This window comes from Cherax quadricarinatus, chromosome 64 (genome assembly GCF_038502225.1).
Source record: "Cherax quadricarinatus isolate ZL_2023a chromosome 64, ASM3850222v1, whole genome shotgun sequence".
Taxonomy (NCBI): domain Eukaryota; kingdom Metazoa; phylum Arthropoda; class Malacostraca; order Decapoda; family Parastacidae; genus Cherax; species Cherax quadricarinatus.
Window position 1 is genome coordinate 3,031,946 of NC_091355.1, and position 15,000 is coordinate 3,046,945.

Here is a 15,000-nt window from a genome sequence, read left to right on the forward strand (position 1 = left end):
AAAATGATGAGGTAGACCGGACAGTTGTGGTTGCAGGGGTCGATTCACAGCTCCTGGCCCCGCCTCTTCGTTGGTCGCTACTAGGTCACTCTTCCTGCTCCATGAGCTTTAGCATTCCTCTTCTTAAAACTATGTATGGATCCTGCTTCCACTACATCACTTCCCAGACTAGTCCACTTCCTGACAACTTTGTGGCTGAAGAAATACTTCCTGACAACTTTGTGGCTGAAGAAATACTTCCTAACATCCCTGTGATTCATCCGAGACTTCAACTTCCAACTGTGACCCCTTGTTGCTGTGTCCCATCTCTGTCCACTTGTCGATTCCTCTCAGTATTTTATATGATGTTATCATATCCCCCCTATCTCTCCTGTCCTCCAGCGTCGTCAGGTCGATTTCCCTTAACCTCTCCTCGTAAGACATACCCCGTAGCTCTGGGACTAGTCTTGTTGCAAACCTTTGCACTTTTTCTAGTTTCCTTACATACTTGGCTAGGTGTGGGTTCCAAACTGGTGCTGCATACTCCAATATGGGTCTAACGTACACGGTGTACAGGGTCCTGAACGATTCCTTCTTAAGATGTCGGAATGCTGTTCTGAGCTTTGCTAGGCGCCCGTATGCTGCAGCAGTTATTTGGTTGATGTGCGCCTCAGGAGATGTGCCTGTGTTATACTCGCCCCAAGATCCTTTTCCTTGAGTGAGGTTTGTAGTATCTGGCCACCTAGACTGTACTCCGTCTGCGGTCTTCTTTGGCCTTCCCCAATCTTCATGACTTTGAACTTGGCGGGGTTGAACTCCAGGGGCCAGTTGCTGGACCAGACCTGCAGCCTGTCCAGATCCTTTTGTAGTTCTGCCTGTGTGTGTTTGTGTACACATACTAATTATCAACAACAACCAGTGATTGATTATGACAGTAATAACAGTTGATGTTCTAATTATTGTTGTTCTTACTGATGTTTGTGTGTTGTAGTTTACTGCTGGGTGCTGCTGCTATGTTATTTATTGTCGTTGCTGTTGTTCCTGATGCTGTAACAGCAGTAGCAGCAACATTAGGAAGAGAGGCAGCATAATGGTAGTAAAGATGAGAGGCAGTATAATGATGGTAAAGATGAGAGGCAGCATAATGGAAGTGCAGATGAGAAGAAGCAGTATAATGGTAGTGCAGATGAGAGGAAGCAGCATAATGATATTACAGACGAAAGGAGGCAGCATAACAGTAGTACAGATGAGAGGAGGCAGAATAATGGAAGTACAGATGAGAGGAGGCAGCATAATAGCAGTACAGATGAGAGGAGGCAGCATAATGGTAGTGCAGATGAGAGGCAGCAGCATAATGGTAGTACAGAGGCAGAAGCATAATGGTAGTATAGATGAAAGGAGGCAGCAGTGTACATGATGTGTGGTTGAAGGTGGAGGGAAGGTCAAGCAGCTCTGCCTCCCGATACATTTCCTGCCTACTTCCTCGCTTGTGTTGGCTCCTTCATCCCACGCACCATTATAACCTTTCAAGAACAAGCGCGCGTACATGCCTGCTTGTTTGCGTATTACGTGCGTGTATATGTGGGCACGAACGTGCGGGCCCAGGAGCTAGGTATCGACCCCCACGCAAACAAATCGGTGAGTACACACACACAAGCTCCATTTATAGCTTGAAGAGTAGGTACGATAAGGCTCTTGGAACAGGGAGAGAGAGGACTTAGTAGCGACCAGCCAAGAGGCGGGGCCAGGAGCTGTGAATCGACGCCTGCAATCACACAGAGTGAACACACACACACACACCTGCAACCACAAGTGAGTACACCGACAAGCCATCACCATCAACATATGCAACAAACTTGCAGAAACACCTCTGAGTATAAGAATCATCAAATAAATTATTATAAAATCAAAATACCGTGGCTGCAACAATACACAAATAACTCGCACTCAAGGTTATTTGTGTAAACCTGAGATTGTTGGTCAGATTCACTGTCATGAAGATTCCGAGGTGGACTGTATCAGGATGCAGTAGTTGCTTCACTGATCGCCTCCAATCTTCATACAAAAACCACATTCCAGTTGTCAAAATCACATAGGAGTGATCTAATTTCAACCCGGTCGAATGCACCACCTGGTGGACGGTATGTAGCCAGCTGGTGGATAGTATAAAGCCAACTGCACAAAAATTGGAACGGAGTATATGTTATATACCTACCTACGACACCACATTCCCACCCATTCTGTTATTACAATGAGAAAGAACAAAACCCAGCTAGGTGCAGGCAGCACTCGTGGAATGTGGAGACCATCAGGTGTGATCACAGTAATGCCAGAATACCTACAATTCCTCAGATTAAGAGTCCTTCACTAGTATGAAAGCACACACCCTCAAGCCGCAACGAACGACTGTCAATGCATAAAGAAGAATGGACGGGGACTCGAACCGTGGTACTGACAGGTAGCAGAATCAGCACTGTTTACCATTATGAAGGTTTCAAGACTGGTTTCTGTTACAAGTCTTCATCACCGGTCACCAGCTGTAACGCAACTTTCTTTATAGATCATATGGCCTTGAAGGGATACAAGAACAGATATATTATGAAAGCTTCTGGGGCGGTGGGACGGGACAGTAGGGTCACAGCTGGTGGCCACTGATGCAGACTTGTCACAAAATTCAGTCTGTGAAATCTTCCTATTGTAAGCCTCGTAGCTCGTCTCTTCTTATTCACACACACACACACACACACACACACACACACACACACACACACACACACACACACACACACACACACACACACACACACGAGGAAAGGTTAAGGGAAATCGGACTGACGACACTGGAGGACAGAAGGGTCAGGGGAGACATGATAACGACATACAAGATACTGCGGGGAATAGACAAGGTGGACAGAGATAGGATGTTCCAGAGAGGGGACACAGGGACAAGGGGTCACAACTGGAAGCTGAAGACCTGAAGACTCAGACGAGTCACAGGGACGTTAGGAAGTATTTCTTCAGTCATAGAGTTGTCAGCAAGTGGAATAGCCTAGCAAGTGAAGTAGTGGAGGCAGGAACCATACATAGTTTTAAGAAGAGGTATGACAAAGCTCAGGAAGCAGAGAGAGAGAGGATCCAGTAGCGATCAGTGAAGAGGCGGGGCCAGGAGCCGAGTTTCGACCCCTGCAACCACAATTAGGTGAGTACACACACACACACAGGCACAGGCACACACACACACACACAGGCACACACACACACACAGGCACACACACACACACACACAGGCGCACACACACACAGGCACACACACACAGGCACACAGGCACACACACACACAGGCACACACAGGCACACACACACACAGGCACACACACACACAGGCACACACACACACAGGCACACACACACACACACAGGCACACACACACACAGGCACACACACACACAGGCACACACACACACACACACACACACACACACACACACACACACACACACACACGAAAACAGATTGAATATAGAAACCAGACGCAAATAACTATTTTATAAAAGTTATTTTCAACTTATGGAAGTTAATTTGTTTAATTATAACCGATGGCGTCTTCAGATTTGAAGGTAAGGTTATGCAGGCAGATTTACCTCGTGTATGTATGTATGTATGTATGTATGTATGTATGTGTGTATGTATGTATGTATGTATGTATGTGTGAGAGAGAGAGAGAGAGAGAGAGAGAGAGAGAGAGAGAGAGAAATAGAGAGAGAGAGAGAGAGAGAGAGAGAGAGAGAGAGAGAGAGAGAGAGAGAGAGAGAGAAATAGAGAGAGAAATAGAGAGAAATAGAGAGAAATAGAGAGAGAAATAGAGAGAGAGAAATAGAGAGAGAGAAATAGAGAGAGAAATAGAGAGAGAGAAATAGAGAGAGAGAAATAGAGAGAAATAGAGAGAAATAGAGAGAGAGAAATAGAGAAATAGAGAAATAGAGAGAAATAGAGAGAAATAGAGAGAGAAAGAGAAAGAGAGAGAGAGAAATAGAGAGAAATAGAGAAAGAGAGAGAGAGATTGAGCTACACTTAAAGAGGACGTCTCGTACGCCCCCCCCCCCCCGCCAGGCCCGGCCAGGCTCCCGTGGATGACCCCGCTGTTGCAAGCACTACCACCTGCCAATACTGCTCTGGGTCACTGCTTGCACTCTCGCTCACTGATGCCTTACTCCATCACTGCATGCACATGCTCTCTGGGGTGACTGCATGCATAGTTCAGTTTACAAATTAAGTTACCCTTGCTCAGCTCATTTCGACCTCCAGCCGTATCTATAACAATGAATTATCAGTTTTGGGGGAAAAAAAAATGTTGCTCTCTGAGAATCATGATTTTGAGGTGGCGAAATATGGTGCAGCATTCCAATATGGGTTCAGTAGTTAGAGTAGCTTCAAGAGTTTCCTTCCAGCAGAGCTGACGGGATATCCAATATTGTCAAGTATTCCATTAATGACTACGCCACCTTCAAAGGTTTGTGAGAGAATTGTCTCGCTAAGATTTTAAGTACCTCACTGACTCTTTCAATATTCCCTTATTACCTGCACTTGTTTTTCTTGACCAGTGATCAGCACATATCTCAACATTATGTAAGCATGTACCTAGGTTCCAGGGTTCTACTCTGGCATCCTGACCTTAGTACCCACGTCTCCGGATTCAACTGACCTACCTAATGCCCACGATAACAAAAAAAGAAAAAGTACGGATCGCATAAGAAACTTTTAATGGGGCAAAGTTTTTCTGTGCAGAGCTTACTAAATCCTCACTTTCTAGCCAATCAGGCTGTTGCTGCCCCCAATCCCTAAGCCTACATAGCCATAGCCTGGCTTATCAAGAAATTCTTCTCAGAAAGAAATATTGATAGATCCTACTCTCAAAATGTGAAAAATATTTTCACGCATATTAAAAAGAGTATAGAACACACTGTGCCAAGACGCTGCTTTATTAAAGCCGAGGAAAGATGTCTTCCTTACCTACCTTCACTATACCAGCAGACATTCTCAAATAGCAGAGTTTATTTTCCAATCCCTGCACGCATCAGTATTTTTGGAGTTAAGCAGAGACCAAAATTATACATGCTATTTTTCAGTTTATATTTGGTTATTTTAACTTGAACCAACAGAAATTTATGTATAGTTGACCGTCAATTAAAAATGTTACAACCTGGCAGCGGGAAAAAACATCATTGTAGCTTTAATAATTGAAAACCAAACGTTTATTTATTATGTGTGGTCGAGGCTGCGTTGGGACATAACAATCATAAAGATTTACAACCCAAAATCTGCAGGTGGAAGTATTTTAACTTAATCTAACCTGATTAAATCTAGGAGCCGCTATTTTACATTGACACATTGTTACCAGCGGCTATGCAGCTGCACGTCTAAGATGCTTATTCGAGCAACTATACGCTGAGCAGCTGATCAAAAACTACGATATGCACACTCACATCATGAAATATATTTACCTTCCCAAAAATGAAATACAGGTTAATGTTGGTATGAAGAGTCAGGTGCAACCCTGGTACCTCTCCTCAGAACCACTTAACATTAAACTAGAGATATATAAATGATATAGCAATCTTATACGAGGGAGTACATGGAAAAGGTAGACAGCGGGAGACTCCACCCTTCATTCCTTCCAGCAAAGTTGCCGACTACAGCAAACATGCTCGAGATAATTCTGTGACATACAGAAGAATGTGTATGTCCATTTAATAAATCTTTAACATCAGAATTCGTTTTCTACTACTAGGACTATTACAATCGTTACTGTTTTGTCTACTTTAAAAACTTCTGCTATGTCCTGAGTGGCTTATTGTCATTTAATAATACTTATGCAGATGCTGTGTTAATGTCAGGATTCCGTCGACCACACACAACCCCTACACAGTATCTAGTGGAATCTCATGTTAACAAATTGCTTGTTTAGCTGGCTCTTAGTCAATTTCTTGATCATCATGTCCAGTTATTGACTAATATACTGATATACAGTAAATATCTGCGACTGTATAAGATTTTTATATCCTTGCAGATCGGCCTGCGGCCAGTCTTACCTCTTGATTGCCTCTTCAACTAGACTGTTGGTGCTGACGGCCCGCTGGCTCACAGCCACCACAGTCTAGTTAATTAGGCATTTTGTTGAGCTAGTGCTCGGGCCACTGACTGCTGAGAGAGTATTCCCTTGTTGTGCATATTGATCTGCTGCTCTTCACTGAGTATTTCAACACTTCCAGCCATATTTCTGAGGTGGTATGTGAAATTACCACATTAACTGTTGCTAGTTTAATCCTCAAGGGTGAGAACTAACCCGGGACTCTGGCATGAGATGAGCGGTTCATCAGTGTCAGTATTACGTGGGCACTCGGCATTATACCCATTAATTACCATGCTGCACTCACTACCATGAGCGTAATGCAAAAATAAGATACTGAAATATCGAACAATTATACTTTATTAAATTTGCTTGTAACAGAAAAAAAGACAATGAATAATAAATATACACCCTCAAAGTAGTTTTTTTTTTTATGGCCTAGTTGTTATGCCGCTGCTGCTGCATCCACACTCACGACCGTCCATACCGTGGATGTTTCCTTTTGGCCTCAAAGGCCGTCACTCCGCAAGAGAGGGGGCGCCAAAGAAGAAAACACATTCACCATCATTCATTCAATCGCAATTCAATCTAAAATTTAGATTCCCCTCCTCTTCCAGAGTGCAGGCACGAACTAAGAGTTTCAATGGTACAACCTACATCAGCAACAGTAGTGACCAGACATTGTGTCCTGGTATAAAACACTCCACAATATACACTTTGTTTATTAAGTAACATGGATTAACCAGAGACAACTTTCAAGAGGAAGAATTACACACATGCGCAACAGCTTTGGAGTTGGTGAAGAATACCGTAGTTTTGAAGATTCTGAAGCACAGGCAGTGTCCGTGCTTCAGATTCGGTGGGGGTCGAGTCTCAGCTCCTGGCTCTGCTTCCCATTTATTCACTCACACATCATTCCTAGCCGAATAGGTCTTATCGTACCTAATCTTAAGACCGTCTATGAAATCTGTACCAAAGGCACCATACCTCCAGCGGTGCCTCTTGGCGCTATCGCTCTAGGAATCCCAGAGGAACCCGAATCCACTCACCCACTTGCTTACTAAGCGTAGTCACGTCCATGAACTGTGACTGCCACTATCACACAATAAATATACAATGAAGGTACGAGCGCTGCAGCCCAGATGAAGGGGCAAGGATAACTGGGCAAGGAGAAATGGAGGCTACGGGAGATAAGTCGCAAGAAATTGGAGGATAAGGAGATATATGGAGGAGAAAGGAAAGATGGACGGGGAAGAAATATTGAACTCAGCACAGGAGGGATAAACCTAAGTGAAGCTAAACAAAAATACAAAAACATCATTTTCTTAGTAAGCTTGATATTGCAATACAATACAGAGAAAAATAGATGAAGACCAAAAGGAGTTTGAGGAAATCAGTCTCTGAGCCTGAGTTAAAGTAATCTGTCCATCAATGTGATCTTCAAGCATTCTTCTCTGTATTGGACTGAGGAAGTCACTGGATGGTGAACGTTTCTACAATAAAGATACCAAAGTGTTGTACAAGTGTCTAATTTATTATCCTGTCGGTTCTCTGAAGCAGTTATCTACTTAACAGTGTGTATTCAGGGGAAAGCGCTAAACTAGAAGGGGCCATACAGCACCTGGTTAACAGAAGGTATTTTGCTTTGATATAATGAGTGTAGCCCCAATTCCTGGGATCAAGAGCCTCTCGCCAGCATCAAGGCACCCCACTTGACGGGTGAGTAAAGTTAAGCACTATCAGAATGGTCAAGGCGGCTCATCAATAAAGTATATTACATAGCAACATTATTATTATTTTCAGAGGAGGTTAAACATCACCTGGGAAATGGGAGGTAATCAAGGCTGATCCCACGAGGTGACACCAACCCTTCACCAGCGTCAATACTGTCGCAGGTTACATTGCCTAAGATTTGTCAAGAAACAGCACAAGTTTTTCCTGACGCGGGTCTTAGTCATATATGATGACCCACACCTGGAACTTTTGGTCATCTGATTGAGGCCTCCCGCTGGCTTACCCCTCCATCCCTTTAAAAATTATAATGATTATAACCATTTTATAGTGACGCAGTGTCTCTGGAGACCCCGCAGTCTACACCTCCACACTTCCACCTACTTACCAACCTAGAGCCTTCCTTCCCACCTACTTACCTACCCCTATCAATACCTACTTCCCTGACTCTTCCCTAACCTTCCTACCTCCCTTTCTCCCTCTTCTCTTACCTTCCTACCCTCCTCTCTCCTCTCCTCTCCTAACGCTTTTCCTAACCTACTTCCTCTCCCCACCTACCCCGACCTATCTCAACCTATCAATATTCCATCGTACTCGCATCCCTGGTATTCCCCCCAAACCCCACAAGACTCCTCTTAATGTAATTGAGCGTGCGTGCGTGCGTGTCTGTGAGAGAGAGAGAGAGAGAGAGAGAGAGAGAGAGTGAGTCCATCCTGCAAGATAACTGGAAGGTATTTCAGGTTTAATTCAGTGAACTGGAGCACAGATCCAATTCCCTAGATCAAGAGCCCCTCACCAACATCAAGGAACCTTCCTTGAGGGGAGGAAACCTCTGAAGCTGCCCTAGCTACTGAACCTTCAATGGAATACTTGACGATATAGTGGTAAAGGGTTAAGTCTCCCGGGTCAGGCTGACACATTTAAACACTCAGTAAAGCAACCTATCCTGTGTGACGGACTATCAGGGGAAAATAGTAACTTTCGTTTCGGTGTAACTATCATACAGAACTCAGCAGCAGCTCACTGTTGATGGAATCAGTTAACCTAAATTAAACAAAAAATACTTTTGCACCCCCCGATTTGTACTCTCAAATTTGTTTACGGGGACTGAGTACTGGTTTCTGCCTCAGTAAACAACCTTTTGTACTGCCTCAGTAAACATTCTGTACTAAGTAAACAACCTTTTGTACTGCCTCAGTAAACAATCTCTCCACTGTCTCAGTAAACAATCTCTCCACTGTCTCAGTAAACAATCTCTCCACTGCCTCAGTAAACAATCTCTCCACTGCCTCAGTAAACAAGCTCTCCACTGTCTCAGTAAACAAGCTCTCCACTGTCTCAGTAAACAAGCTCTCCACTGTCTCAGTAAACAAGCTCTCCACTGTTTCAGTAAACAAGCTCTCCACTGTCTCAGTAAACAAGCTCTCCACTGTCTCAGTAAACAAGCTCTCCACTGTCTCAGTAAACAAGCTCTCCACTGTCTCAGTAAACAAGCTCTCCACTGTCTCAGTAAACAAGCTCTCCACTGTTTCAGTAAACAAGCTCTCCACTGTCTCAGTAAACAAGCTCTCCACTGTCTCAGTAAACAAGCTCTCCACTGTCTCAGTAAACAAGCTCTCCACTGTCTCAGTAAACAAGCTCTCCACTGCCTCAGTAAACAATCTCTCCACTGCCTCAGTAAACAAGCTCTCCACTGTCTCAGTAAACAAGCTCTCCACTGTCTCAGTAAACAAGCTCTCCACTGTCTCAGTAAACAAGCTCTCCACTGTCTCAGTAAACAAGCTCTCCACTGTTTCAGTAAACAAGCTCTCCACTGTCTCAGTAAACAAGCTCTCCACTGTCTCAGTAAACAAGCTCTCCACTGTCTCAGTAAACAAGCTCTCCACTGTCTCAGTAAACAAGCTCTCCACTGTCTCAGTAAACAAGCTCTCCACTGTCTCAGTAAACAAGCTCTCCACTGTCTCAGTAAACAAGCTCTCCACTGTCTCAGTAAACAAGCTCTCCACTGTCTCAGTAAACAAGCTCTCCACTGTCTCAGTAAACAAGCTCTCCACTGTCTCAGTAAACAAGCTCTCCACTGCCTCAGTAAACAATCTCTCCACTGTCTCAGTAAACAATCTCTCCGCTGTCTCAGTAAACAATCTCTCCACTGTCTCAGTAAACAATCTCTCCGCTGTCTCAGTAAACAATCTCTCCACTGTCTCAGTAAACAATCTCTCCGCTGTCTCAGTAAACAATCTCTCCACTGTCTCAGTAAACAAGCTCTCCACTGTCTCAGTAAACAATCTCTCCACTGTCTCAGTAAACAATCTCTCCACTGTCTCAGTAAACAATCTCTCCGCTGTCTCAGTAAACAATCTCTCCACTGCCTCAGTAAACAATCTCTCCACTGTCTCAGTAAACAATCTCTCCACTGTCTCAGTAAACAATCTCTCCACTGTCTCAGTAAACAATCTCTCCACTGCCTCAGTAAACAATCTCTCCACTGCCTCAGTAAACAATCTCTCCACTGCCTCAGTAAACAATCTCTCCACTGTCTCAGTAAACAATCTCTCCACTGTCTCAGTAAACAATCTCTCCATTACCTCAGTAAACAATCTCTCCGCTGTCTCAGTAAACAATCTCTCCATTACCTCAGTAAACAATCTCTCCGCTGTCTCAGTAAACAATCTCTCCACTGCCTCAGTAAACAATCTCTCCACTGCCTCAGTAAACAATCTCTCCACTGCCTCAGTAAACAATCTCTCCACTGCCTCAGTAAACAATCTCTCCACTGCCTCAGTAAACAATCTCTCCATTACCTCAGTAAACAATCTCTCCACTGCCTCAGTAAACAATCTCTACATTATCTCAGTAAACAATCTCTCCACTGCCTCAGTAAACAATCTCTCCACTGCCTCAGTAAACAATCTCTCCACTGCCTCAGTAAACAATCTCTCCATTATCTCAGTAAACAATCTCTCCATTATCTCAGTAAACAATCTCTCCACTGCCTCAGTAAACAATCTCTCCACTGTCTCAGTAAACAATCTCTCCATTATCTCACTAAACAATGTCCTAGAAACTCGCGAGTAAACAACAGCATTAAGTTGGATCAATTTACTGACAGGACCACAGAGGTGTTTTTCACCTCAGTGTTAAGGAAAATTACGACCTTGCTGTACTCTCACTTCCTAAATCACATCTGAAATTTTTAATTACCTCACGTCAAATATACTGCTCGAGTGAAGGGAAACAAACTGCCCAAGTGAAAGGAAACACAAGCTGCCCGAGTGAAGGAAAACTACAAACTGCCTGAGTGAAGGGAAGCTACAAACTGCCTGAGTGAAGGAAAACTACAAACTACCAGAGTGAAGGGAAACAAACTGCCTGAGTGAAGGGAAACACAAACTACCAGAGTGAAGGGAAACAAACTGCCTGAGTGAAGGGAAACACAAACTACCAGAGTGAAGGGAAACAAACTGCCTGAGTGAAGGGAAACACAAACTACCAGAGTGAAGGGAAACAAACTGCCTGAGTGAAGGGAAACACAAACTGCCTGAGTTAAGGGAAACACAAACTACCAGAATGAAGGGAAACACAAACTGCCTGAGTGAAGGGAAACACAAATTGCCTAAGTGTAGAGGGAAACACAAACTGCCTGAGTGAAGGGAAACGCAAACTGCCTGAGTGAAGAGAAACACAAACTGCCTGAGTGAAGGGAAACACAAACTGGTGTTTGGTCGAAGAAAAAACTTTAATCTTCAGCGAAACATTTCAGTCACTCGAAATTCACTAAAATTATGTAATTAAAAATGTAAACTTCCCCAGCAAAGGTGACGAAAATACTTATCAACACCTCAGGTATAAACCAGGAGCAGCAGCACCAGGAGCAGCAGCACCAGGAGCAGCAGCAGCACCAGGAGCAGCAGCAACACCAGGAGCAGCAGCACCAGGAGCAGCAGCAGCATTAGGAGCAGCAGCACCAGGAGGAATATCAGGAAGGGCAGCAGGAGGAATAACACCAGGAACATCAGGAAGAACAGCATGAGGAATAACAGGGGGGGCAGCAGGAGGAATAACAGGAGGAACAGCAGGAGGGCCAGCAGGAACAGCAGGAGGGTAAGCAGGGAAAAGAGTGGCAAAAAAAAGGAGAATGTTGTCATTATTATTATTTCTTATTATTTTCGCTATTACTGGATAAGGAAGACAATTACTAAAGGTTGACAAGTACTGAACGTAGTGTGGATACAAGGTGGTCAAGGTACAGGTTTCTTCTCAAGCTTTTAGCTTAATATTATGACTTCTTGCAGCCACGGACTCCTGACTGATTCTCCAATTACATAGGTTTCATTGATATAAATATATGCACAAGCCCTCAAGCCACTAACTGAAGTTTTCCTCGTAGTTGTAACTTATATCCACTTAACTATTTTTTTCAGTTAACGCGCGTTAACTGAAATCTAGAGAAGGGTTAACACCTTCTAACAGCGTCAAGTTGCTCAAAGGCCAACTCTAGTTCTCACAAAATTCAAAACACTGCAGTTAATGCTTGATTTTTTTTCGAAAATTACTTACGATAATCATTTCAAGTCTAGGGAAGGAGCCAGAAGCTCTACCAGGAGCTCTATGCATATATACATACAATATATACTATATTTATGTACATTTCCTTGAATATCTGTAAGCACATGAAAGTGCTCACGTTTTCTTGTTTATTTTTTCAGTGGTAATTTTGTTTTTATTATTTTTGAGGACTCGCTCAAGATCGGCGAATGATCGCCTGATACAGGTGGCCCTACGTCAGGTAAACTGCCTTCGTCAGACTATCGTCTGGTTACCGACTGAGTGGCGTCTTAGGCGCCTCCTACGGCATGATTCAAAGCAACACTGACGCTAGTTTGGCTTCCGTCTCCATGCAGCTGGGGACCCTCCTCCACGATCTCCTTCACACTTTCATGGACATATCCTTCTTCCGGATGATCAAAAATAAGATGTCGCAAAAAAAGGTTGCTATGCACCTGCCTTTTCTTCAAAACTCCACGACGAATTGGTCTAAGTTGGACCGAAACGTCGTTATAAGCTTTCTTCTTCTATGTGCGGGTTATTTGTGTGTAAACTCCACATCTTTGTCTAGCGAGTATTCGTCAACTGACTTACACACCTCCAACCCGCCGGTAAAACACTCAATGATAAAATGAATGCTAACATCATTTCTTCAGTAGACTATCACCAACAGCCTAGCTGGACAGAGACTGAACCGCGAATGAGTTCTGATTCTCAATCAATAAATAGCCTTTATGGGTTCAGCGTTTCACGAAAAAACAATGTACAATTTAATAAAATATTCATGAAGGTTGTGGTAATGGTATAACTTACCGGAAGGCAGGAGTGTAGCTTGGACCCTGCAACTACTGGGTCGCACACCATACACCTTGTACACGGCAAGGCCGGAGGGGTCTTCCTTGGTGGCGGCTTCCTCCTCCTCCCGGGGCTCCCTCCTGCAGCAGAACAGGAGGCAGAGGGCATCCGACGACAGCCACGACGAAGACGAAGAACCCACCACACCAGGATTCCCCTCACTACGAGAACCCACTAGGGCAGGGCTTCCTACACCATGGGAACCCACTTGGGCAGGGCTCCCCACACAACGGGAACCCACTAGAATAGAGCTCGTCTCAACACCGGAACCCACTAAGGCAGGGCTTCCCACACCACGGGAACATAGAAGGTCAGGGTTTCTCTCGCCCCTAGAACCCACTAGGACAGGGCTTCTCACACCACTGTAACCCACTAACACAGGGTTCCTCACACCACTGACTTCCAACTCACTCACTAGTTCGCCACACACACACCCATCACAAGGCTTATTACCCAAGCCTTCCACACTTGTTGGGGCAAGAGTCCTCGCTTTTGGAGGCGCCTGCCCCTTTGTCGCTGCCCTGGACACACCTGCATGTATCCCTGTGTCGTGCCTGTGTGTGTTACCAGGCACCTGTTGACGGGCGGTGCATGACTGTACTTGTGGACGGGTGTAAACTGACGGATGATGTTGACAGATGTCAGCGTGATGCGAGAGACTGTCAGCTGGTTGAAGGCGCAGGTGAGCATCCGGTGACTGCAAGCGAAGCTGAGCATTTGCCAACTGCAGGCGTAGGTGAGCATCAGGTGACTGCAGATGTACGCGTATACGCTTTGGCAGCAGTTGTGGCTTCGTATCCGCCGACTGCACGCGAGGGCGTACAGCAGGAGAGTGTAAACACCTGTCAGCCGTGTGTGGGCGTAAGCAGACATCTGTGTGTAGGCGTGGGTGTATGACTCGTGAGGGCGGAGGAGGGTGAGTATTAGGCAGGTGTTGGTGTGTGTCAGCTGACAGCTGTTTGTCGTGACGAGTGTCGCCAGTGGCGCCGTCTACAGGACGTAGCTTCACCATGCATTAGGCCACCCTTCTGATGCACGACGATCATGTAGTTCCTGGGTGTGCTCACAGCATTGGCCACCCACTCATACCAGGGTATGAGCCTCACTACTGACGGCGATGCTCACTCAGTATTTACGTCTCTTCACAGCCTTCAGCACTTAGGTCGATACAGTGTATGCCTCGATTAGCAGATGAAGGATCGAGCCTTTAGAACTCCCTGCGCCACAAGACCCACACGGGTTTAATTCTTCATATCACTTTATAATGTTAAGTGTTGTGTGATGATTCACATTATGAACAAGTGTTGTGGCACATTATTATTACTATTATTACTAAAGAGGAAACGCTATACTCGTAGGGGTCATACACCACCTGGAGAATAGTAAGCAATCTTATTTGATCCAAGGAAGGAGAGGAAAGGTCCAATTCCTTGAATCAAGAGTCCCGTCACCGGCATCAGGGAGGTTCCGTACACTTGTTCCACAACATACATAATGTTAATATGTAGCTAGCGTGAAAGGGCTCTTGACTTGAGTTACTGGAGCCGCCCCTCCATTTGGATCGAAGTTTATACACTCAAATTTCCTAGGCGCTGTATGACCCCTGCGGGTTTTCACTTCTTTCTAATTACAGTTCATTATGCATTAAACCATCCCAAGTCCACCATACGCATATTCCTACCAATTTCCAACCTATTTCAGAGCATTCCTAGTCCATTTAGCTCATCATCTCTTCTCGTAAAGCATATCACCAATATCGTAC

The 15,000-nt window shown here is 44.7% G+C and overlaps 1 protein-coding gene across 6 annotated transcripts in view; it reads right to left on the minus strand.

The window, feature by feature from the left end:
* Osbp (oxysterol binding protein) overlaps positions 1 to 15,000 on the minus strand; it is a gene marked incomplete in the record, with an annotated part of 248,631 nt that overhangs the window by 184,996 nt on the left and 48,635 nt on the right. For 3 of the 6 annotated variants that reach the window (XM_070098718.1, XM_070098717.1, XM_070098715.1), the window contains 1 exon segment: positions 13,197 to 14,455. In XM_070098718.1, the coding sequence (XP_069954819.1) occupies positions 13,197 to 14,250 (1,054 nt within the window). 6 annotated transcript variants of the gene reach the window in all.